The sequence below is a fragment of the Argentina silus genome, assembly GCF_951799395.1.
Source record: "Argentina silus genome assembly, chromosome: 11".
Classification (NCBI taxonomy): Eukaryota; Metazoa; Chordata; class Actinopteri; order Argentiniformes; family Argentinidae; genus Argentina; species Argentina silus.
The window spans coordinates 20,977,499-21,003,993 of NC_139665.1; the positions used below are offsets into that span (position 1 = coordinate 20,977,499).

The following is a 26,495-nucleotide window of genomic DNA, read 5'->3' on the forward strand; positions in this document are numbered from 1 at the left end:
GGTATACCTTTCGGGTCGAAACAACATATATGATAGGCCCTTTGAGCGTTTTATCGTTGTCCTCAAGGGACTTGGCTGTAGCTTCTGAGCACTCAATGTCAGAAAGTTGTTTAAAACTGAACTTTTGCAGAGCGTCCTCCTTGCTCAAATTGCCTGGGCCTACATGTTATCCTTCCTATTCTCAACCATATCTTTGAACGCATAAATTGCTCGATTTAATCATTTGCGTCACCTCCTTAACTCAAAAGCTTGGAACATCTATGGTTTAGCCTTACGTCAGACATCTGTCATCGAACAATGTTTATCCGTGAGCCTAACGGGTACTATGAACCGTACAAGAACACCCCACGTGACCACATTATGCCGGTTGGTTCCATGAAAGCGTTGCAATAGACCTTTTCATAATGCGGAGGTCATTTCTACCTTTTAAGGTGAGTTATCGATGTTGTGCTTGAACAGAGATTGTTGCAGCTAGACTGTGACTGTGTTGTGGAGGGGTTGTTTGCCTAGTGTGGTCTGTAAACTGTTGTTTAGGTTTGGGGCTGCTGTGACAACAAACTCAGAGAGGAACGATGACCGAGAGATGACCCCGAGTTTCTTTGTGGGGGTCAACTGTGTCTCTAATCCAATCCGTGTAGCCCCTGGTGCACAGGGCTCTGGTGGGGTAACGACTCGTGCGAGGGAACGGTTAGGGGTTCCAAAAACTCATGAAGAAGGATCGGTGCCCTTCGATAGACTATATGCCTACTTTTGAATTGAATTGTTTATAGATAACAAATTGTAAAAGTCTACAAGAAAGTGATGGTCATTGAAAATCTACATTCATGTCATTACATTCAATCACGTTTGAAACATCAATCTAATTATAATAAACTCGCAGAAAAATGCATTCATCAATTAGAATAAAGCCAACATAACTTGGAGTAACAATAGGAGTAGGCTTACTGCAAGAAACACATATAACAGTTATTTTAGACCTAATTATTATTATATTGCTGGAGTTGATGTTGCTTTGGCAAAATGTATTCGAAATTAGTAATATTATATTTTGAATATCTGTTTTGAACAATACTCGTATAGGCCTAAAGATAATTATTATGAAAGGCCCAACATCAAACATGTGAATAAATCCTTGCGGAACATTCATAGACCACTTTTGCCTCCGCCTCTGATACAATCACATAAATACGTGTTGTATAATGTTAATACTTGTCGTTAATTCATCTCGCCTCTTGCGTTATTGACCTTTAAAAAAGCTCCACACAGGTAATCGCGTTAATGATTTCGTAAGCACGGGCCTTGCTTTGTCGCCAGATATCTCGCCTCCGATCCTATCTTTAAACGTAATCGCAGAAAATGTTTTAGCATATTGAGGGCGTGTTGCTGATTTTGATTACTTTTTCGAATTATTCGAATTCGAGCCAATGCAGGCAAGGATACTCCCGTCACAAAGGATGCATGGAAAGTCGAGTAGGCTATTATGTCTACATATATAAATATTCTGTTGCATATCAGTAAGGGTAGAACTCGTATCTATTAGGTCTATATTAATATTTCTAAAACAAATGAGTATAACAAGCATAGAATATAGGCTACTTTGATTGAACAAGTGTAAAATAGCCTAATTACGAATAGCCTATATATAGTAGCCATAACGTGATCAAATGTTTGTCATCATTTTAAAAACGCATTTTAAATGGTCCATTTTTGTGGGGAACATGTACCAAAAAGTAAATTAATATAAATACTGTTTTCGGGACTTATTAGTTAAATACAGCATTTCATAGCCTAATAATTAATTAAACATGAAATTGTATTTGCATGGGATTTAACTAATACGTTCCCCAAACAGTAGCCTAATTATATTCATTTACATTTTGGTACATTTTCCCCACAAAAATTGCATTTAAGATGCTTTTCAGAAAGATAAAGAAAAGCTATACACGTGTTATTTGATAAAGATAGGCATATTTACTAATAGGCATCAAAAGCAGCTCCTTAGCTTGCCTTCAATCTGTGCCCGACCAAAGACGCACGCCATATGACCCAACACCAAACCCATGATCAACAACTTTGTGTACATTTATGTCTATTTACACAAAAACACCCGTACTTTTGAACAATGAGGGTGTCTTTGGTTTTATTTTTACACACTGGTTTGGCTAAACATCAACGCAATGGTCCCCCATGACAACTATACCTCAATTATTAGATAGGGAGGAATAAGAACGATTGACTAAATGAAACGAAACAAAAGTTTTACAAATTGCCATAGGTACATAACATCGTCACTTACGGATAATATGCACCCAGTCCCATGCCACTGCTACTCTGTTTTCCTGAAGCGCGAGCGAGGCGCCCCATGCATACAGCCCCACGAGGCCTACATAATAGCAGCTCGCGCAGGTGGATACCAAGGTAAAGGTGAGCGTCGGTCATTAATCATGACTCAATTTCAGTTTCGCAATTCCTTTTATGGCGGGATTGACTCGCACCCTGCACACGAGGAATTAAAACATCAAAGGAGACATGCACACACCTTGTTTTGCTCTAAATTGAGAAATGGGGAAAGAATACTTTTGGATGATAAATGAACTTCGAGTTTTGTGATATGCAAAATATATCAACTTTATTTTAGGTAAATCGTATTTTAGTTAAGCCTACAAATTTTTGCTCAAATACCCAAATATGATTCCAGGCTAATTAATTGAAATATGTAGGTGTTGAAAGTCATTGTGTGTGTGTGTGTGTGTGTGTGTGTGTGTGTGTGTGTGTGTGTGTGTGTGTGTGTGTGTGTTGCTCAAATACCCAAATATGATTCCAGGCTAATTAATTGAAATATGTAGGTGTTGAAAGTCATTGTGTGTGTGTGTGTGTGTGTGTGTGTGTGTGTGTGTGTGTGTGTGTGTGTGTGTGTGTGTGTGTGTGTGTGTGTGTATGTGTGTGTGTGTGTGTGTGGCTGTATTTGAATGTCTATTCTATTCTAGGCCTATATACATGCTATAAACAAGATAAGCAAATGTTTAAACAAGTGTTTCTACACTTGTGAACAAAGCTTACTTTATTTAGACCAAGGCCTACATAAGGACACGCGCGCGCGCGCGCACACACACATACACACACATGCACACGCGACAATATAAACAAAAACATTTTAAAGCATTAACATCTTTAAAATAATTACGCAGTTAAATCCACCATATGTATGCGTATTATGCTGCTACCGTCCCTTATTTGTCTCAGATTGGCTATACGTTTATAATATTGTTCTATCTAGAAGAAAATGTCAGCAACTCCTCCAGTGTTTGTTCTACTTAATTTGGGCATTGGAACAGGTGTTGGCCACATGGCATATCCGCCTTATCTTCCCTTGCCACAAGCAGCTCTTCGTGACTTGACAAGCCTGACACACCGACATTGACAGGGCCAGAGGGGCGTAACCTTGTCAATACCCATACCCTCTATGTTGTAATCAATGAAGTATATTTTTGTCCTTTCAATAAGGCAACTATTCGATAAGGTTGTCTTCGCGAATGACGCTGACGTCCGCGCGCTCATCCCCTCCGTGGATGAACATGTCTTTATTATGCCAATAATGCTTCACCCAAGGGACGGGAACGCGCACGGCCGCATTAAGGCAGTCTGACTTGAATAGGTAAAGAAGCCCATGCTTTTCCACAGCCCTTGAAGAAATAGGCTAAGCGTTGTTGGAGTTAGGAGATAGGCACTGGGCACATCTTATTGGGTATGGTTATAGACCGTGCTTCTAATGATCATGGACATTATCGGTTGCGAATCAGACGATGCACTATACTGTTTGGATATTTGTTGCGCCACAAATAGATGCATCCACAAAATCATTTTCTTAGAGGCAAAAGCACTTTTAATACACATGTTGACCCGTAAACATTGCGCTGGAAAACACTTTACATGTGCTCTACTCGATTAAATAGTAACAGACAAAAGCCTATAAGACATTAAGTGATACATCACCGGTCTCCAAACTGATAAAACTCAGCCTCCAATCAAGTACATGAAAGCGTTGCGCATCATGCAAACCTCACACAATACATTCAGATTGAGACTCGCAACATTACAAACACAGGCCGGAAACACAGGTTTGAACAGGATGAAAGAGGTATTCTAAGAATGTGCCAATAGTGATAAGAGTTGGTTATGACGCATAAAACACTGGCCCAGAGTTGGTTCCAAACCACCTGTGTCAATGCTGCACAGTAATGTTCAGTTGGCACATTATGAGGTATTTGCTTCTTTGTGCACCTTGTGTATAGCCAACTTCCAGGTCGATAACAGTTGCACATTCAGCAGCGTCAGACATGGAAGATTATCCCTATGCAAGAGAGGCTACATCCTACCCACATGGACGTCAAACTGGAGAGGAACGTCTGACAGATTTCAACATACTCCATAGGCTGGTGTTTAAACCACATGTTTGCACCATCATGAATTAGCCAAGTAACCCGAATAAATATAGCTCAATTTCATTCTCCCATCTCAAAGTCTCCAAAAGAGTGCATTTATTTATTTACCCTCGGAGTAAATTCACTGAACCTGTAACTTTCACTCTGAACCGGTTAAGGACGGAATCTCATCTTTGGTACTCTAGGCTATTCAGATAACGAATAATAATAGTGAGGTTTTTTTTTTTAGCTCGAGGAATAGGGGTCTGCTCCAGATGATACCATTGATGAGGCGGGAGATGGAGTGGAGGGGGCCGAGATCGACTTTTCTGACCCAGCGTCGTCCGTTTTCTCCTGCCCGCTGTCCCCTGGGTCGGACGCGGGGGCTTTGGTGAGCAACAGTCCTTCCTTTTCGCGCTTCTTCTGTTTCATCCGACGATTCTGAAACCAGATTTTGACCTGAGTCTCGTTGAGCTGCAGCGCTGCTGCGATCTCCACACGCCGCGCGCGCGTTAGATACTTGTTGAAGTGAAACTCCTTCTCGAGCTCAGTCAGTTGTTTGGTGGTGAAATTGGTCCGGACGGTGTTCGGTTGGCCCCCGAAACCATATTCTCCTGACCTACCTGCTGAACAGAAGAAAACATGGAAAGCTGACAGTTGCATTATGAAAATGCGCATACGCACATTCAGTGGCTTTGTAGGTGTTAAGTGAGTAATCATTCGCAAAAGAGAAGAATCGGCACACGAATAGGCCTATGGTACCAAATGTGTGCCATGATAAATACACGTGAAGTACAGTACGGTGGGCAAATTAGGCGACACATTGCCAGGCAAACTTAACACTCGATGGCTGCTAGGACCCACCGTATTGCTAATTGCCATCATAGACGTTATTATATCTACATCACTTTAAATTCCAATGCTCAGGTGCACACAACATTGTTAGACTTGACCTGTGATGTTTATCATTGAGCAGTATGAATCATCATCCTCTCATTCGCATAATACACTTTAGGATGACACTATTTGATTTGCTATGTATCCACTTTTTGGACAGTCAAATACCATAAAACTCAAATGAAATGCCAACAATCCCATACCCATTTGTACACTGAGATTGTATTATTAGAAACCCAGGCCCAATCATTTCAACAGGTTGTTCAAGGGACTTGGGAACAGAGAGAGTATGGGAGGCCATGTTGCTGCCTATTCTAAGCAGTCCATTCGTTTAGATATACGAAATAATTTCTGGTACTTTCTTTACCCAAATCGTCCGATGTGCAGATACCCCACTACCTGTACTCTCATATGGCAACCACCTCTCCGGGTAGAAGTTTCCCATGGACACAGACCAAGGACCCGTTCACTATCCAAAACCTCGCTTTAACCAATAGGGTGAAGCTCACCTGTCTTTGGCGGATTCCTCTTGACTTTCATCCAGTCGAACGTCTGCGCGGACGAGGCTCCGTCGGAAAGGGGTGAGCAGCACGCGTCCAGGTGGGCGGCGTGGATGGGCGACAGTGGGTTCGAGCAACCGGCAAAGGAGGGCAGGTTCGCCTGCTCATGCCCGCCGCCATATGTGGCGTGAGCGTATTGGAGCTGACCTAGGGGCGCGCCCCCGTAACCTTGGCGATGCTGCGGAACCATGGATGAGGAAATGTTCCCGGAATACACTAACGGGGCGCACTGGGGGAACCCCGTGGCCGTGTCAACTTCCTGGTTTAATGCGTAATGGTTATAAGTAGTGCAGAAACCCTGGGGCCCATAGCCCGCCCCGCAGGCCGGGTGAGCCCCATAGGTGATGCCCAGAGACCCGGCAGGGGGTTGGTAGGATCCCGGCTGGTGAGTGATGCCATCCGGGGAAGCCCTGCTGGGCATGAAGCGGTCATCCGCCCCGCAGTTATTTACGGTGACCGCACACGACTGGAAAGTTGTAATTCCGTGGTCTGAGTTGAAAGCCCTAATGGAGCACGACCCGCCGTCGCCGCTCATCACCGAGTAATCTAAGAAACTGCTCATTGTAGCATCGTATCTGCGGCACTTTGCGACCATCCACAATAGGCCCGGAATGATTAGGCTCGCCTCTCTCTCACCCTGGGTGACCGTGCCAACCTTTACCGTCTCCCCCGTTATCAGAAGAGGGAGGGGGACAACAGAGGCGATATCAGTGAACGGTGGCGGTCACGTGGCCCGGTTAGCCAGTGAGGTGCTTGTCCGTGTCCCCTTAGCTCTGACAGATTGGTGTTTGAGTGGGTATTTAAATTCTAAGCGCTCGTCGATCAAGGTGACGCGCGTCGGCTCTAATGTATTGGCCGAGCAAACAATGTGCTAGTAGACAGACGACGGTGGACGGCGCTGAGGTCGCATGTAGAACGGGAAACAGCTAACACGACATCTTCTACCCCATGGCTCGAGTGTCTTGGAGAACATTTACGTTTTAACCTCTCTACGAATACGACCTACCACTCGACCTCAGTATGTAGCAGGTACGGTGACATTTTTTGGAGAGAGAGAATGAGAAAGAGGGAGAGATGGGATGGGTGTGTGTGCGGGTGGTGGGGGGTGGGGTGTGTGTGTGCGTGTGTGTGTGTGTGTGTGTGTGTGTGTGTGTGTGTGTGCGCGCGCGCGCAAGGGATGTCAGTCAACTTTCGAGACGGGCCATGGAGATCAAGTCTCATCATCAGTTCGGTTGCAATCCCTATGGGATGCAACGCCCTGCAGGTTTCATGCAATGAAGTTTAGTGAAAAGCATCTTGTCCGATCGTCTACATTACACCTCGTTGCGCACTCATTTGCTGAATCGGCATTGATAGAGAAAGGAGAAGCATGGGGAGGTATCACGGACCCAATTAAACCTAGTCCTGGAGTAATATAGACGATAAGCGGTTCTTGGTGATGCAGCCGCCACATACACTCACTGAACACTTTATTAGGAACACCTGTACACCTTCTCATGGTGGAGGTGGTGTAATGGTGTGGGGAATGTTTTCTCGGCACACCTTGTGCCCGTTAATACCAATCAATCATTGCTTGAATGTCACAGCCTATTTGAGTATTGTTGCTGACCATGTGCATCCCTTCATGGCCACAATTTACCCATTCTAATGGCTACTTCCAACATGATAATGCATCATGTCACAAAGCAAAAGTCGTCTCAAACTGGTTTCATGAACATGACAATAAGTTCAGGGTTCTTCAGTGGCCATCCCAGTCACCGGATCTGAATCCAATAGAACACTTTTGGGATGTGGTAGAACGGGAGATTCACAGCTTGAAAGTGCACCTGAAAAATCTGCAGGAATTGCGTGATGCAATCGTGTTATCATGGACCAGAATCTCAAAGGAATGTTCCAACATCTTGTGGAATCAATGCCACTAAGAATTGAGGCTGTTTTGAGAGCAAAGGGAGGCCCTACCCAGTATTAGTATAGTGTTCCTAATAAAGTGTTCCGTGAGTGTATAGTGGCCTATTTGATAGGAGGGACGAGGGAGGTGATCTTATATGACAGTATCGTGTACAGAAAATACAAATAACCGAATAGGCTATTAATTGTTACTCCAAGGGCCAGTCTGGATTCTTGTCGACTTATTTCACTTACATGCATTTTCATTACGCATGTACAGTGATCAGCCGATTTAATAAAACGGGGCCAGTTTTGTAACGTACATAACCTGAAGCGAAACTGCGTGTTGATTATCCTGTTAAGTTCATCATATAAAGCCGTTGGAGAAATGAATAGTTATGAAATGCTCTGTTGATGAGAGAGTGCGAGAGAGCGTGGGTGAGCTGTCATGAAGTAGGCCTCTAACCACAGAGAACACAAGAGAAAGGAAGGGGAGGGGGGAGCAAAGAGGGGAGAGAGAGCGGTCTTCGTCCCCTGCTGGATGAATAGAGGAATGTGTGGCCTGGTGGTCATTCTTATAATGACAGCGCTTCAGTCACAACGAACTAGCGTTCTCTCGCTCTCAGCAGCTGCATTTCCCCACGCTACGTGTAACATTAAAGTCAGGCGGGTTTGAATCTCCAAAATAGGCCGAGGACCTCAAAACTGAGACGGACATAGCCAGACTAATCATGACCCATATACATATATCTCCAACCTCTCTTCACCAACAACAGCGTATGGCTTAGTGCGTGGGCGCAGTGAATCCAAGCTTGTCGAAACTTTTCAGGCTGTAGACATTCTAGAATGCGCTTTGAGTGAACGCGGAATGGGAAGTGAAAAGGCGCATTGTCTCGGAATGATTTTGTTACCAGCCTTTGGAGAGGGAACTCTAAGATGGAGAAGACATAGCTCTAGGCCTCCCACTCCTAACTAAGTCCTATTCGTGGGCGCATCAACAGTTCACGGCCTGTTTTTATAGAAATGATTATTAGCTAAACCTAATTTCTGTTTAATGTAATAAGGTTTTGCAGTATAGTTAAGTTCCACTGTCGACTGTGTGCAACTGGTGGTAGATTGCACAAGTGTGTGGACTGAAATAGCAAAATACCTTTTCTAAAATTGGCTAAACATGTTCATGCAAGATTCAACTTGTATTCAATCATATTCTACTCTATATTCAGCTCTACAAAAGGACTCCCAATTATCATACAACTAGGCCTACACAGTGAAAGCAGCATGTTATTGAGCTTTAAAACCATCACGCAATTTTATGCCACCATTTTGTCATGAAATATCGATGCATTTAATCAAATACACTAATATACAATGCCACCCAATCAATGTGTTGCCTACAATTATCAAGAAAAAAGTTTAGGCTAATCATATAGGACTAAAAATAGGCCTATTAGTCCACAGAGGCCTGTTTTCAATTATGCTATTGCACGACGGAAAGAGACTGCATGCTACTGCTGCCACGCTTGCAGCGCCCACGTACTATATTTAAACAGCTATAAACATGATTTATTACCACACGTTTACAAGGCTTCATCTTGTTTGGTCTCGAATCGACACGTCCCATCCTAAAAGGTAAGAGGTGTTTATGCATAATATGCTACAATTGGTATTTTTTTAATGTAATTCTCACAATCATGGCGCGGTTTGATTTATGAGCTCGTGACGGAAAACATAGCTCGACATAACACTTGCCTACACTTGCACATTAGGAGCTTACTCTCATTGGGAACCACTGTAGGCTAGTTTACGATTCATCTAACTCTATTAAAAGTAAAGGATAAAATACATTTAAGTGTCGTCTTAGCAACGTAGACATAATAAACCTGTTTCCATGTCTCTTTCTGAAGAAGTTTTTTTTTATTTATTTTTTAAGGGGACGGCTATTTCTCTATTGTATATCGCTGTATGTAAGAGAATAGTTTGTTTCTTAACTAATGGTAATATTAATTGCATTCAGGAATTTCAAAACGGTTTGCAGAGTTTGAAAAATATGCTAAATTGTAATGAACAATTTTAATGTTCCAAATTACTGCATCAAGGTAATTAAGCCCTGTCGAGACAGATAGCATATTTCACTACTTTCAACCAACTATTCTCATCCACATCATAAAACATGAACCAGACATTGATTAAAATTACTTTTCGCACAATGCATTAAAGATCAAGCTATGTTTGCATGCGTTCATCACACGATTTCGAGTTGCAAATGTAATGAGTAATTTTTCATTCCTGATACCCCAGTAATTAAAACATTTTCATGAACCCATCTTTTTCCTCATTCTGTTTTTTTTGTTTTGTTTTTTACAAAAATTGATTTGATCAAAATACATTATCGACATCATAAAAGAGAGGGAAAAGAATAACTCAGCACACTTTTGAAAGCTACGTATAGCAACTCTAATTTATTCTAACAAAAATATTCATGGCATTGTATAAGCTATACAAAAATAAAATGACCAGGATACATACTTTTTTGTATCTCACATATGCCCTTAATTTCAATCTATAGAGTTCATTTTGATTTGGTAATTTCAGGCTGTGCATTTCTAAGGACGATTCCAGATTCTTACCTTGAATTAATCTACTAGTCAATTAATCAATACAAATAAATGTGCCGAAACTTCAAAATTAATAGCAGAGTTGTTGTTTTTAATGTCCCGGTTTAAATGCGTTTTCTGTTGATTGATTTCAATAGTTCAAATGCTGCAAGTCGATTGTTGTTAGCGACTCCGAGAAAAAATAGAAACTGTCCGTCGATATGTCCACGGGACTGTCCAGGGATTCTGATAAACTAGGCGATGCAGCATCGGAGAGGTGAAGACAAGAATCCGAAGAAAATACTTGGAAGTCGTGTATTGAAACATCCAGGGCCGGGGGACTACTATTGTCAGGGCCAGATGCGGAGCAGGGGCCTATTGTTGACACACAGCCAGTGGGTGATGGGCTGCTAAAATGTTTCAGATTTTTGTCATTGCTCAGTGGCGAAACAGTATAACTCTGGGTATCGCCATTGTGTAGGCCTACATTCTGGAGATGTTGAGTGGAGCCGATAGAGTTTTGCTGAAAGGAGCAGGTCTCTCTCTCCAGTAGGGTTAGGGTCACTGTATTGAGACTCTGTTCGAACATGGAGCCCTCGTCGTCCTCCTCCTCCTCCTCCTCCTCCTCTTCGCTTTGAGTCCCATCCTCGGTGCTCGGCCCTTTACTCTCGCTGTTGTGGTTCTCTTTGCACTGGGTCTGCCGCTTGTGCTTCATCCTCCGGTTCTGGAACCACACTTTGACTTGCCTCTCGGTGAGGTCTAGCAGGGCAGCAATCTCCACCCTCCTCGGACGGCACAGATACTTGTTGAAGTGGAACTCCTTCTCCAGCTCCAGGAGCTGTGTGTTGGTGTAGGCTGTCCTCAGCCGACGCGAGCCCGCTCCACCTCCGCTCTCTAAAATCACAGGCGAGCCTGAAACAACAGCAAGGAACAGCAAAAAAATGAGAACCAATACAATTTGTCTACAGTTAAATAATAATGCACACAATACTCCTACAAGAACACAAACCGCCAGAGAATACACTACAAAACTGAGGACACTGCAGCAAAATGGCCGCTTAATATAAGCCAGCACTCTAACCCAGGCGACCACTGGTCTTAAACAAATCATCTCACGACATGGATATTCTTATGCATTGCATTGTACAACAACATAACGCACCATATGAACCAAATTCACCCCAAAATACAGCAGAGAGGGAACAGCAATGTTGTCCAGGCTAGTGTAGGCTAATGAATGCGCCAGCTGCCCCGGTCGGCAACAGTACTCCATCACTCTTCATTACTGTCACATATCAAAACTCTGGCACAGCATAGCAAGGAAGGGCAGCGTGGAAATCAAATAAATCATTTGACATTACTGAACTTTACCCAAACTTTTGGGAAGATTCTAACACTACCGGGAACCAATAAGTGTAAGTACACATGGAGAGCCGTGGAGATTAAATAATATGCACTGTAACTTATGACTTGAGCATTATGGGTGCTTAGAAAGTGCATTCCGCATTAAAACGTTTGTTTGTCCTGTACATTTTCCTCATAATACCACCCACCTTTCGGAGAAAAGCACACAGGTCCACTTGCTATCGCAGTCGTGGTGGAAGTCGGCAGGTGATTCTTCTTGGAGGCTTTTTTCTCCCGCATCCAGGGATACTCCGGGGGTAGGGAGGCAGTGGGCAGCGGGCTGCATCCATCGGGGTTGTGTCTGGGCCGGCTGTGCCGCGGGTGGCTGCCCGGGTTGAGGCTAGGAATGGTCTGCTCAAAAGGAGGAGGAATCAGTGTCGAGCGTGAAAGCGTCGAGCTCTTGATTGATGAACTTTGAAATGAATCACCGACAGGGGGGAAAGATGTCAGGCACTCAGCAAGCGACGGCTGACTATTGATAAAACCGCTCTCTCGCTCGAATTCGTAATTCATCTCCGCTCCCTGAGAGCCGAGGAAAGTTTGCACGCGTATTTTTATAAATGTTGCGGCTCAGTGAGAAAGAGGCAGAAAAAATCATTAAAAAATCTCCTCTTGGTGTTTTTTTCTAATTCACTGATTACGGCCGTATGGGGACCGAGCTACTATTAAACTATTGAATTCATGGAGACAAGGTTGAAATTGGACCGAATTGCCTGTCACATGATTACTTCTGCCCAATGACAATTTGGGGTTTAATCAAAAGAAGCCACTGTCTGCGTGATTGATCCAAAAACTCTGGCGAAGAACCCCTCGCTCTGTGGGGATGACTGTTTTTATTTACACCTTTTCCCAGTTAGTTTATCTTCCACTCACCTCCACTCTACTAAAATACAATGTGTTTTTAGAATGGCCAACGCGCGGTGTGACAGGGAGGGAGCTACAGTGCGCGGGCTCGTCCTCTTTCTCGTATTGTTTGAGAATGTCAGTAGTGAACGCCCCCGCTCCACATATCACGCCAGTAGCCACATAGTATGCCTGCGGTCGTTAGCGTAGTTAGCCATTCATATCCAGAGTCAGAGTTCTGTCAGGGGAAAAAACACACCCAAAAACTGATCTTGTGAGCTCTTGACATCAACAAACCTCCAACAATCCAATGTGCTCTCAAGCAGTATAGCCAACATACACTCCATGTGTGTGGTTCAGGTTAGATGTTCACTTAAGCTAGGCTACAAGCAGGTCTACAGCGAGTCATAGGTCTACTTACATACAGAATCTTAATGATTATTCATCATGACCATTTAGAGCTTACTATTATGCATAATGCCACAATTAATAAACGTGTAGGCCTAGCACAGACACACTTTACCCATTGTATCAGCAATAGATTTTGCTCAGTTCAAAACACATGTACACCATGTATACCAAATGCTTCAAATGATTACATTACATTGCATTATGCATAGGCCTATCTAGCCTCTGTAGCTACCATGCAAACGTTCGTTTTAAAGTGCGTTTGTGTCTGGAAAAACTACACACATTCACACACACCATTACTCTTTTCAAGGTGCCTTCCCAGAGGTTTCCTTCGATGGGGAGGTCATGGCGGGCGTCTGAGACGGGGGTAGTGGGTGCACAAGGGCAAGATTAGAGAAAAGGATCCCCTGCACATTTATATGTGATTTCTCTTAAACCTCCAATACTTCTGGATGCCATTACACTGTAACTAATACACCTCTGCCATTAGAATAGGTCCTTCAAAGGAAACCATTGCAGGGTTGTAAGGAGGGAAATGTGTATTGACTGAATGTCCCACAGTGTTTGGTTTAAACTCGTCCTGTATAATCTGTGAAAGCCACATTTTGGATGTTTTTCGTCAAGCAATGAGTGCATGTTGTATCTTTCAAAAACTGCAATAGTGAGTGAGAGAAGAGGAAAATAAGTGGTAGGCCTCGCTCAGTTTATTGCTTATATACCAAACAAAGAGTCCTGGAAGCCTGCGCGCGATCAATCTTACTCGCCAAAAGGTCTGACAGCTCGGTGCCCTCAGAACACATTTAAGGCTTCTAACTCTCCCCCGGATCAAATGCAGCCAGGAAGCGGCCAGAAACACTGGCCACTCAGATTATTTTCTTAAACGAACAACTCGTATCTGTTCGCAGTCAAAGCTTTTTTTGTCGCTTAAGGGATGTTTTAAGACAAAAAGCCAGCGAATAATTGACTACTCTTCGTTATGAGGGGCGATAATGCATAAGCGGTGAGTATAGGCTACACCTTTCCGTTTTCTTTTTCGTAGTCTTTTTTTAGTGTGTTTACGAAACGTAATTACTTTCGTTTTAGTAAACATACCGGTTTTTGGAGGTAAGCAGAATGTGTGGAAAAGGATAGGGCTGCTATGGAATAGATGGATGGGTTTTTGGAATTACGCACAGGCTTTTGTGCGAGAGAAGGAGTGGGTGGCGGCATTCTGTGAAATCTAGTCAGTCCAGCACACTTTACTAATAGGGGGGTTGATTTAAGACCGCTTTCCCACGGATGGAAATACAATGAAGGACCTTATTTATGTTACCGCTTTAAAATCACCTATGGGTCGAATCTCTCTCTCTCTCTTTCTCTGCCTCTCTCTCTCTCTCTCTGTGTGTGTGTGTGTGTGTGTGTGTGTGTGTGTGTGTGTGTGTGTGTGAGTGTGTGAGTGTGTGAGTGTGTGAGTGTGTGAGTGTGTGAGTGAGTGAGTGAGTGAGTGAGTGTGTGAGTGTGTTTTGGATGCAGTTGCTCAGTCCATCAGCCTTTACGCTGACACACCATGGTTCAATTGTTCTAGGTTCCCCTGCTAACCATATGTCAGGAACTGTGCTTGCCCTATAAAATCAGTGATTTTGTCCACATCAGATTGGATAAATTACAGTATATTTTTTGTAAAGCATTTTGATTTCAGGCAATAATCCTGAAATGCATTTAAGAGAATAATTGATCAATTTCCTAGGAATCTAACAAAAAACAGGGAAGAGACTGTTCGACTATTGGGGGGAGAGTGAATGCACAATGGAGGCCTAATGAGGTTAGGTTTATATGGTTTTGCTTGATTAATTTTATTTGAAAATAATAAACTTAAACCTGGACAAATTGATGAGGAAATACGATTTTAGAATGCAAGGTGTGCGAATGGTTTTATTTATTTTTGGCGTTTGCCTAATCAAACGATAACTACAGAACACAATCGAAAAGCTAGGCTATAGCTTTATATAGCTATATAAAACATAAGATATCATTGTAATATTTTTGACATTACTCATTACCCAAATTACGAGCAACACAGATTGTTTTTTGCTGTTTGTAAATGTGCATTTCAACTGTTAGTAGGCATGCTAGTAGATCATGTTGCACGATAAACAATTACCCATTGAATCCACATCTAAATCTGTAAATGTGCAATTTGATTATGACTATATTGAGTGGTTGAATATATCAACAAAATACTCTCTACGGTTTTTTATTTCATCTCTTTTTTCAAACAGATACTCCAGAAGGCCCCCAAGACACTTTTATTATTATGGATGTGCCCACGCGAAGGAGGAACGGGAACAAAGCAATCGAGAGAGGTTCTGATACGCCACGCTATGCGCTTGAACGGCAGGGAGACAAAAGTGGACTTTAATGTTCATGTGTTTTGCCTTCACCGTTAGATAAAATATTACTTAGTAGACTATTACATATATAACCAATTATTAATAAATTATGTGTTTTTACTTTGTGCATGTATAGCCTATTGAGTTTAGTATAGCTTAATCTTTTGTGGGACTTAACCTGAGAAACGCACAATTCACTGTAAATATTATTATTATTATTCATATTTTTATTGGAATATTGTATTGCAGTGTATATTTTGTGGGATTGTGTTATGTTTCTGAAATGCTTCGAATACACGAGAAATTAAGGTTGAATGATACGTTTATATTTAAATTCATTTATTTATTTCTTCGAACTGGAGCAGCATGGAATGTCTAACAATGAAACAGAAACTGTTGATATCCAAATAGTTTTTCAATAAAGAAACTTCTAAAGTCTGTCCTTCTTTCCAACCTTATTGCATGATGGATTTACATTCGTAGAGAAAGAAAAAAATAACCAACATGTCAGTGTTCTGCTGAGCTTTCTCTGCATTGTACAGGCGAGGGATAGACGAGCCTATAGTATCCTTCTCCCCACAGAGCATGGAAGGTCAAATAATACTAAATAATTCCATATTACGTCAGAACAAAATAAATAACATTTGAAAGTCCAACAGCACACAAGTGGGGGAGGCCATGAACTGGAGCTATAGACCTTCCCTTTCCCACCCAGCTCGTGGTTTTTTAGGATCTCTCCAGAAGTGCAACAAAATGCAAAACTAAATTCTTCAAATGCGGATAAATAAAAACACGAACAAATTCACATTAACAGAATACCATGACATTTGTTCATATACCCTGTTTGATTTTTGTTTTAAAAACACGTTCAAGATTAAATAAGTGTATGCATACATGTGCCCCAGCGCGTAATGTCCCAGCCCATATGGGTCTTTGTGGAACAATAACACTAGCAAATAGAGAAAAATAGAGAAAAAATAAAGCAAGAATTGATTACTTGCCTACGCTACTTTACATATTAAACTATACAAAACATAAACAAAACAAAGAGAGGGTGATCAGAAAATAGGAGCAGAAACAAAGCGATGATGGATTTGGAGGCGTAAGACAATGGTCGGGGTGATCCGGGGTGCGCCCCGGCTACAGATGCGTCAATTTGGGCGCTTCCTGAATTCTTCCCTGAGAGTAGTGCGGCGTAAGGTCTGTGTACGTCGGGTTCGGATCACACACTCCGTGGTGGTGATTGTTGCCCATAGTGATTGCTCCATTGTAGTCCATGTTTGTGGACGGCGGGTGCGGGAGATGGGTCAGTCCGAATACGGAAGGCCCGGAGTTGGGCATTGAATCGATGTAACCTCCACCAACATATACGGGGCTGCCCTGCAAGTGTGTCCCGTAGCTGCCATTGCCTTGGAGAGAGTGCGCGTCATACTCGGGCGTGGCCGAGTCAGTGCCAGGATACCTCTTCTGAGAGGGCGGGCAGTTGTTAAGGGAACTGTTCAAGGGAGGGGGATATGACGTGGACATACCGTATGCATTTTGATGGGGTTTATTGTAAGACGTGGGCGACTGGGACTCGTAAGGTACACTGTTAACGAGAGAATGCATAGAGTTGAGGTATCCTCCACCGGAAGACGGGCCAACGGGGCTCCGAGGGGACTGTCCCCCCGGAGAGGGCATCATTCCGACCCCTTTTTGATCCTTTTTATACTTCATCCTGCGGTTTTGAAACCATATCTTAATCTGCCTCTCCGTGAGGTTGAGTAGGTTGGCCATCTCGACCCGCCGGGGTCGGCAGAGGTAACGGTTGAAATGAAACTCCTTCTCCAGTTCTACCAGCTGAGCGCTGGTGTAAGCGGTCCGGGCTCGCTTTGACGCGGCCGACCCGGGTGGACTCTTGTCTCCAGGGCAACTTTCAACTGCGCGGAAGAGGAAAAGGAACAGTCAATCAGTAATCCACCCCAGGAAAAGAACAAGACACACGTCACATACATGTATCTGATAACACCACGTCTCTCCCCATGAACCGCCGCAAATCTACATATCATTAGTTATAGGCTAAACATTTTCCCAAATCATGATTTAACGTGTTGCAGATTAATATCACGCCTGTGTGTGTGTGTGTGTGTGTGTGTGTGTGTGTGTGTGTGTGTGTGTGTGTGTGCGTGCGTGCGTGCGTGCGTGCGTGCGTGCGTGCGTGCGTGCGTCCATGGGAGAGGAGCTTCTTGGATCAAACATGTTTATAATCAAAACGAAAGATGAGGACGAGTGTAGAGTGTAGGCCGGACACTACATTGGACCAAACCATATAAGCCTACCTCATATTCACTACTGGAGCTTTTTGACCCTCAAATCTCCCTGTACTTCAGTGGCAGCATACATATTCCACACAGCGCATGGAGTTGCAGCTTGCCTTCTCTGATATGTATCCCCCTCCGAGTGGCTGGGGCCATGCTGAACAGCAAGTGTTGGTCTAGTTACCATAGGTGGCAGGCTGCCAACCCCTAATACATTTTACTACTAGCTACTGTACAACCAGACGCTGGGCGAGAGGAATGCAGTATGACATAATGTAACACGTTAGGTTGTTTTGTAAACGGGGAGAGACATTTTTTTACTTAGTTTCAAATGATACTGCTGCTGTAATGAGTAACAATGATGAATATACTTATCAATAGCCTATCAGAATGATCGTAGCAAAGGTTCAGGAATACATACAACATAGGCCTATATAATGATTTTGCTGACGTGGGATCTGTGATGGTGAAACACGAGTGTAAATGACCAGCCAGATTTGTAAAAAACTGAAAAATACGGCAATATTGTAAAATAGCACAAAATGATTACCGTAACCCTAACCCTAAAACCAAAGGGTTATTGTTGGAAATAGTTCTGGCATTACTCTGACACACTTATCATTATGAATTATGGTATTTAGTAGGCCTAAATGTCTGGATCGTGTCCCACTTCTTTCAATTTTAAATTCTTACCCGTTACGCTCAAATCATGGCTTCCTAAAAGTTGTGCATAAAGCATAAGCCTTAAATAAAAAAATTATATAAAATAAATAGACTATGGGAATTCTACAATCGTTGAAGTTTAGGTTACATCTTTGGTAAATAACTTACGTCCCCCTCCCCCTACGCTTTTCGCTAATGAAAACAAGGGAACAAATTGGAACAACTGTTTTGCCTGTTTGTTTGTTGTCGTGCACGGACGGTTGTGTGATCAGGGCCAATATGTGGTGTTTGATCTAACAGCAAGTCAATACTTTGGCATTCCGACAACAAATGGTGGTATTGGCCCTCTGTATCTGCCTGTATCATGCCATGCAGGCCAGAGTCACGGACCAGATGTTTACGCATGTATAACGAGGTGTATGTGACCGTCGTTTAATCACTGTAGGTCATATACCTGAACTGGAACTACTGGTGGTTTTCTGCTTGGTGTTCTGACGTGATTCCTTCATCCAGGGGAAGATGTGTTTTCGGGTGGTAGAGGTCGGGGAACCGTTCTTTGTGTTGGGCTTACTGGAACCGTTGCTCGTGTTTTGGATGAGGGAACTTGGGGATTGTGGTGGTGGAGGTGGAACTGACACCGACACCAGCACCTGTGGTTGATTGCTTTCGGGATGAACCGGGGGCTGCGCCGCCTGGATGGCCGTGCTCCGATCGCAGCTCTCCGCCATCTCCCCGGGTTTCTGCAGGGCGACGGAGCCGTCTGGGGACTGCAGAGAGCAGGCGGGTCGATGGTACTCACTTTCCACATGAGAGGCCCGGGGATATTGGACCTGATTGGCATCATAACTGAAGCCATTTGCGCTTTGATACGGGTAGCCACTGTAAATTGCAGAGCTGTCGTAGTAGGTTGCCTTTTGCATCTCGCCGTTTCCCAATATTTATTTCAGAAACTGACAGGGTCTTGACACCCTTGTAGAATAACATTGGCACCCCTTGGTCACGTGACGCCTCTCCGCCAATGGCCTCCTTGGGTGAACCTAGGGTTACAAGAAGCACTGTGAGGAGAAGAAATGGTGGCGATCCATCTTACTTTTCAATACAGAGCTGACACAGGAGACTATGGAGGCAAGATAGGAGCAACAGTTCTGTGGACTATTACCGTTTACCTTATGGCTTATACAGGGCACAAAGGCATGTGCAAACCTCACATCACCATCTGTACCAACTACATACAAATAGAAACATTTATAAAAGCACATCAATTGTATCATATTAGCATAATATTGGTGACACAAGGTTTCACATGCTTAGCTCACAACGACAAAATGAATGTCGTGAACATTAGCTTTAATCATCCTATGTTGTTATTATTATTATTATATTTTATTTTTCAGGGTATGTTTGTTAACATTATTTTATCTATAGGCCTGCCATCATTCTTGGATAGAGAACATCGTCCTATAGCCTACACGTCGAAGCTTGATCATTCATTCGAAATATTCCTTTCTCCATACTAGACCAGGCCTCCGCGGTGCGCTACCTCAGCCACCTGGCTGAAAGCATAAACAACCGCATTCTCCACCTTTTTGCTTGTGCGACCAAGATGGATGAAGGGGCTAGAAGGAAACCTGAAAAACCGGACGGGCATCCGCGCATCTCCATGACCACGGCGTGAACTTTCCCTCGTAGGCCCATAATAATGACTGCTGTCTGTGCTGTCGGCTCGGCCGCCCGTCGCAGTGATGTATGGGGGTCAGTGGGCCGGGACGGCGCGCATGAGACAGCGGCCCGGTGAGCAGCCAGGCTCACTGTTCAGGCAGACAGAAATCCGGGATGCACAACTACGACTAGCCATCAGGTCATAATGGATACTATTATATGCAATGAGATATATTGAAAAACGATCAATATTAATTATTAATTATTACTACAAACTATAGTGGTTGGGCTTTCGTGGTGTTACTGGAGTCTATAACCCACATGCGTTTTTTTCTCTCCAGACTAATAGGCTAGAGAGAGAGGGAACAAAGCCTTCACGGTACCAGCCACCTCAATCCAAATCGCAATAATTTGGCCAGTAAAATATAGTAGTTATATAGGTATTCGATGCAACAGTATCATTTTGATAACGTTTATAGGTAGGCTACTCTCTGGAATCCTAAGCGAAAATCAGCATGTCAGTGTAAAGGGCAATTACCTTCTCAAGAAAACCTTCTTGCATTGCATGTAGCCTATAGATATTCACAATTAAGAGTTATTGTATACAAGTAATTTCAAAGAGTGTGAGCTGTTCGAAAAAACTAATTCTGCTATTGATAGGTTATAGGCCCTAGTACGGATTACAACGATAGGCCTAGTAATAAATGTATAATAACAAAAGCAGTAGTAATAATAGGAATACACATAATTGATTTTAAATGTGTTCATAATCCTTCAAATCCCAAACTCTCTGAAAACCAAAACACTGAACGACAAATAATTGGTTAACTATTGCTTTCTGCAGGACAATATATCATGGCAAGCAAAATCAGGACAAAAGCAGATCCTCTTCAGGTGCCGTCAACATAATTAAACCGCTGAATGAAAAATAATCTCATCACTATACAACTGCTATTGAAACGATGCTCTGGAAAATGTTTTTTTTTAATGTATTTTCAAAATAATACCTGGTAGGCTATGCCTCAAAATGGTAGAGAGAGACAGAGAAAAGACAGGCTCGAGCCTTCGAACGCTCAGCCCCCCGCTCCGCGCGAGAGAAATCTGGCTGCCTGAGTGTGTGTGAACTCTTCCTGAACCGAGATGTAAGTCATACGGTGATAAATCACCGCGCGACACACAAACTCCGCCATTTACAACCGAGAGAGCCTATTTCTGGCCTGCTTACCTTATCCTCTGACGACGAATGCAGAGCACAACGCAATATTTTCTCATTCAGCGACGAAATCGATCAAAACAGTAGTCCAGAGAAAGTTTAAGCAAAGCGAGCTGGGTATAGCAGCAACAGACTGCGCCTACATACAGGAGTCATCAGCAACAACAAAAAGGGAAGAGGCTCTGTGTAGAAGAAACGAAAGCCCTTTTTTCTTTTTTGTCTATTCGACGTGGATGGGTAAACCAAGATTACGAAAGCAGGCGCAAGCACTCGGGTCGCCCAGATAAGCACTATCTGCCCTCACGGTTGAACTTATCACATGCTAGAGCAATGCCCATGCCTCATAGCTATATTAAACCTGGTAAGGGCTTTGCTGGACTATGTGTTCGTGCACAAGTACCATGCAGAAACCAGTGAACTCCCCCGAAACATAGCGTCACCATAGACAAGAAAAATTATGCAAATGAAGTAGCGCCTTGAACACAGAAAGCCAGTTCTCTCCTCCCCCACGAAATGAAGTAGTATGGTTAAACAAAAATAGCATTACAAAAAGCACGGACAGGCATAATCAAAGTGTTATATGAAATTTGTTGTTATTTACTCAACACTCTGAATCGAATAATTCCTGGATGATGTGGAGGGCGTCACGCAGCAGATGACAACGGCGCATTACCATTACTATGACAGATAAAGGGCCTCTATCCATGGCTTAATCATTAACCAACATTTTGTGTGAATTATGTGTGAATTCTTTAGTTTACGAATGGACCGGTCATATCTTTTTGGGGGTGATCCAATATTCGACTAATTTCAAAATTATTGGGATATCCTTGTAGGCGCTGAATGGTTAGAAGATAAATAAACTATGAGTTTATAAACTGAGAACGCCGGAGATCAAAGCCTTGTTCGGACTGGGCCAAGGGAAAGACCCCCATCGGGCGCTGGCTGAGAAAAATGGAAAGAACTTTCGCATCCAAAAGGGCGAGGAACAGGGGGAGAGAGCAGGGGGAATCCCTCTGCATGTGAATGGTGTCGTTTGCGGCCAAAATGAAAGATTTATGATCTCTTGCATCTCTAGGCAGTAAACACGTCCAGAGCAGAGGTTCAGTGGTCGTATGAGGCTTTAGGACGCAGATACAACGGCACAATAAAAAGGTAGAACACGCGGACAGCGTGGGAGGGTGAGTGGGACAAAAATTCACTCGTGAGGATTATTTTTTTAGCCTACGAAGCCTTTCTTTTTCAAAGCAGAATAGTCACTTGGTATAATTATTTACTCCTTTGTGTTTTGCTGAAATGCTGAGTGCTGATTTCCTCAAATTTGTCCCCAACTACGGGGTTAAATGTCACTGAAAAAGAAGGACGAGAAGGCAGATGGATATTTCTACAAAAAAGGATGAATCCAAAACAGCAGAAACATTGTGCTATTTTAGAAATAATATAATCTTGCTAATATAATTTTGTCAATTTTATGGCAGTGTTGTTTAAAATAAGGAGAAGATTTTTGAAAAGAGCAAGGCACCGATCCAAGAGGTGCGATTCCCCCCGCCGCTTTTATAGTGACAAATTACACTACAAAAGACATATGGAAGACAACGAATTATTGCTCTGAAGTTTTTCATATCAGCGCTACAAGCTAAGGAATTGTAAAGGCTTATGTGTGTGTACATGGTTGTGAGGGTGCTTGAGTGGGTGTCTATGGTACTTATTCGAAATTGAATAAGGATATGATCATCAAGCATTTCGAGCAGAAATCAATAAAGGCATAATATGGACTTACCAAAGGCAGGGCTGGTTCCCTTCGCTGGAAGGCTGGGATTTATTTAGGCAGAATTCTGTGGAGAAAAAAAGAAAATGTATGCCAATTCAGCCGATATGCATAGCCAACCTATTTTTCGACATTTCACCTAATTTCCCCACATCAAGGAAAATATATCAATATGGATTAAATTTAGTATCCTTAACATGAAAATTAAAATCCCTTGATATAGGGTAGCTTAATCAAAAACTTGTTTTTAACATTTTAATTAATTGCTTTTGAACGATAAATCATGTCAATTGAGCAGACTTGGCCTACACAAATATGCAAATTCACAACATTTCGATAACATGGTGGCTTAAAGAATTGTCTTTTATCTGCTGTAGCTGTCGGTGCTGTAGGCTACATTTTATCGACATAACTACGTTGTTAGCTGCATTATTCGTTCACTCTGCGACAAAGTTATGAAGATTCCCCAAATCATTCACAGTGAAAACACATTGATAATAACACCTCTATATCCAAGACCACTATAATAATCATAGCCTAATAATGATAATAATAATAATCAGAAAAATAATGGCTAATAATAAGCTAATGATAAATATAAATATATACATATTGAAATCAACTATCAGATTTATATCTAAACGTTTGTAGCCTATACTGATAAAACTGCAATAAAAAATGTGTTGTAGCTGCTTTGTTTGTGTGTATTTTTTCACCATTGGAATTGGATCGAATAGTCATTAGCTCTCGCGCAACGGCTGCCCCAAGTCCCCGCGCCCATAAATCACACACGAGCGCCGTGACCTCAACACGGCCGCGCGGTCCTGGATGGCACTCCGTCTTCCATTATATCCTCGTTTCCCTGGTGGAGCAGCACAACCCTACAGCTTTTCTTTACTTTTTATGTACCTCAATTTGATTTATCCTTTCCCTAGAAAACTCATGTATAACACCACAAATTGATGTATTTTATAGGGAAAGGAATTACACCTCGGAGCGGGACGTCGTGACTGCTTTCACCTCCTCTGTTTTTTTTTTTTACCAACAGACATTTAAATGGCCGGGTTTATTTACAAACGGCTATTTAGGCCAACTTCAAACATAATATATATAGCTTACTAAGTTGGGCTACCTAACCAGCATATACTCCAAAATTGCCTGTGTATTCTCGTCAAAATTAAAATTAAAATATATATTAGATATATTATTTGATGTTGATTAGGTAGGCGCATGAAGTGATAATGGGTAATAGTAGACTTTTTAAGCCAAGCTAAAATGTTCACACAGGTAGTGTAGGCTATTAAAACATTGTAATGGTTCATGTAGGCCTAATTTATTGTAGAAATCGGCGATATCTCCAGAAATGTGAATATTGGACTTTTAAAAGATGTTACAGCTCTATTTTTTTCAGCCCTGGCAAAACCACGGGCACTTTTTCACTGACCTCTGCCTCGCACGGCAATAACTCACGACAGTAATGAACAATCGGCGGAAATACCTCAAAATAAAATCCATCCTCCCCAAGCACGGGCTCTGACTCTGTCCGCATGGAAAAACATATCCGTCCGTGACAGCAGTATAATACCATCCACAAAAACGAGACCCTCTATCTTTCTCTCTCTCTCACTGTCCCTCTTTCTCCCCCTCTCCAAAGTCTACAAAGCCCCGACTCCACTCACAGAAAGTGGGGGTAACGCGCGTAAAATCAGCATCGTATATGGCCAGACCGGGGCTCCGGTTTTCTCCCCCGTGCCATAACACCGCGCCGTATTATGCGCCCCGCTCACGTGACGCAACGTCAACTTAAATCCCTTTTATTTGAGCCCGTGAATCATTAATGGAGGCAGTCATTGCCCCTGAGGAGAAACGGATCACTTTGGAGCTAGAAAAAAGAGGGGTACATGACATTGCAATGTATCTGGCAGAGGAGCAGGTCTCTCACAGCGCTGCTGCTTTTTTCAACATCTTCTCCCATTCTGAGGAGTGTGTGTTCTGTCACTTCTAGAGTGTGGTATCTTTGGTGCCTATTAACATAAGCATGGAGCGCTAATCCGGTTCTAATATGCTATGGCAAGTGTGCATAGCTTTAAGCTTGTAGAACAGGAGAAGTGTTTGACGCTACTGTGTCACAATTCGCACTATGAAAGAGAGGGCTTTTCCTCGAGGAAGCCCCTTACGTGTGACTTACTGATCACTCAACACCCGAGTTACCCCCTCTTTTCAGTATAGATATATGGATGGGGTTGGTGTGGAGAGTGCAGGCGCACTCAATACCGCCTCAATGTCTAGTCCACATCATTCCCCTGTACCCAAGATATACACAGCCACTCAGTCACCACTCCATCAATATGCTGGCGGCCAAATGAAAATCAAACGTCTTATAATTACCTGTCCGAACGCAAGGCAAGGTGTGCGTCCTGATGGCAGTGAGAGGCGAGTGTATGTCAGTCAGAACTGAGTAGAGAGGAGAGGTGCATAAGGGAGCTCAAAGTGCGGGTTGTTCACCCAACTGGTCAGTGTGGGGACCCTCAATTCAACCTGCCTGCGCTTACGCATTTCCTACGACCAGTTGAGTGATGCTGGAAATTATAGGTTTGCGCAGAGGGCAAACTAGAATCCAGTGTGGGGAGGGGAAAAGATCAGGTGGTAGCACTACAATGAACTGTTCGAATTTTCACATATTAATGACGCTTTTTTACTTTGATATGAAGGCCTAAAAATAATAGGGCTTGTGAAGGCGATGAATAAGCAGTCTCATCATGCCTACTGGGATAGCCTCAACCTTGGGCGGAAAAGCTGCTCTTCTCTCTGCACCGTTTGGCGCTTGTTTTCCGTCAACATGGAGCAGCGGGCGTGGAAAGCTCCACCACAACTATTAATCACTCAGAGCGGACATAGACCTCATCCCACTCCCACACCACACCAGCCTTTGTCTTCTCTAACTACAACTTGAACGATATAAACTTTTAAAACCCAGCAGGAGATCGTATCTTATCAGATCAACTTTCAGAACACTGTTGAGAACGTTGGGAGTGAGAGGACTACGAATTAATGACTGACGGTTAAAGTATTAATATTTTTATTTCTGATTTGCATAGGCCTGTAGTTTTGCTGACGTCATTTTGTACTATTTTATGGCAGGGAAGCATAGGCCTACTCTACTACATTGGCCTAATATGATATATATATATATATATGAATATAATTTGTTTGCAAAAGGGTAGCCTCTGATTTCATTATGTCGCTGTTGTGTTCCTTTCGGCTAGACTTGCATAACCTACAACTTCCCTAGCACCGGCAATGCCTGAGACCGTGTGGGCTCGAGCTGACGTTGGACGGAAAACAGAACCGCGCTCCCACGCTACCTCTCGCCACCGCACCTGAACTTTTCCCTGACCCAAGCAACGTCGCGGAGAGTCGAGTGTGAAGTTATTTTGGGTCAAAACCAATGAGAGGATGGAGACCAAGGCGTAATTAACAACAGCTATATGCCAGTGGAAATGTTTTAG

The 26,495-nt window shown here is 43.0% G+C and overlaps 3 protein-coding genes and 2 long non-coding RNA genes across 8 annotated transcripts in view; 1 reads left to right on the forward strand and 4 right to left on the reverse strand.

Moving 5' to 3' along the window:
* LOC310812350 overlaps nt 1-2,376 on the reverse strand; it is a 22,567-nt gene extending 20,191 nt beyond the window's left edge. Inside the window, exon 1 of the long non-coding RNA XR_014554506.1 lies at nt 2,297-2,376. This is a non-coding gene — a long non-coding RNA (uncharacterized lncRNA). The remainder of the gene's footprint in view (nt 1-2,296) is intronic.
* The window catches only part of LOC310812351, a 17,833-nt gene extending 2,009 nt beyond the window's left edge, over nt 1-15,824 (forward strand). Inside the window, exons 1-2 of one of the 2 annotated variants that reach the window (XR_014554508.1) lie at nt 13,865-14,017; nt 15,276-15,824. This is a non-coding gene — a long non-coding RNA (uncharacterized lncRNA). Of the gene's footprint in view, nt 1-13,864; nt 14,018-15,275 lie in introns of those variants that run through there. The other variant, XR_014554507.1, reaches the window with a different exon arrangement.
* hoxa1a (homeobox A1a) lies at nt 4,648-6,440 on the reverse strand (the record flags this gene model as incomplete). The annotated part of the gene is made up of 2 exons (XM_083680866.1): nt 4,648-5,044; nt 5,828-6,440. 2 exons carry the CDS (start codon nt 6,438-6,440, stop codon nt 4,668-4,670), a joined length of 990 nt encoding a protein of 329 aa, XP_083536992.1. The 3' UTR covers nt 4,648-4,667.
* LOC310811877 (homeobox protein Hox-A2a-like) lies at nt 10,205-12,664 on the reverse strand. The gene is made up of 2 exons (XM_083680216.1): nt 11,913-12,664; nt 10,205-11,271 (listed from the first exon to the last, which is right to left on the reverse strand). The coding sequence occupies exons 1-2, from the start codon at nt 12,274-12,276 to the stop codon at nt 10,511-10,513; spliced, it is 1,125 nt and encodes a 374-aa protein (XP_083536342.1). The 5' UTR covers nt 12,277-12,664; the 3' UTR covers nt 10,205-10,510.
* On the reverse strand, nt 15,705-25,494 carry hoxa3a (homeobox A3a). 3 transcript variants are annotated; one of them, XM_083680863.1, is made up of 4 exons: nt 25,375-25,494; nt 22,999-23,053; nt 18,801-19,383; nt 15,705-17,305 (listed from the first exon to the last, which is right to left on the reverse strand). In XM_083680863.1, the coding sequence occupies exons 3-4, from the start codon at nt 19,264-19,266 to the stop codon at nt 16,527-16,529; spliced, it is 1,245 nt and encodes a 414-aa protein (XP_083536989.1). In that variant the 5' UTR covers nt 19,267-19,383; nt 22,999-23,053; nt 25,375-25,494; the 3' UTR covers nt 15,705-16,526. The 3 variants fall into 3 exon arrangements, with proteins under 3 accessions (XP_083536989.1, XP_083536990.1, XP_083536988.1); XM_083680864.1 differs by lacking the exon at nt 25,375-25,494 and having other exon boundaries at nt 22,999-23,591; XM_083680862.1 differs by lacking the exons at nt 22,999-23,053; nt 25,375-25,494 and adding an exon at nt 21,231-21,580.
* Between the last annotated feature and the right edge of the window lie 1,001 nt (nt 25,495-26,495).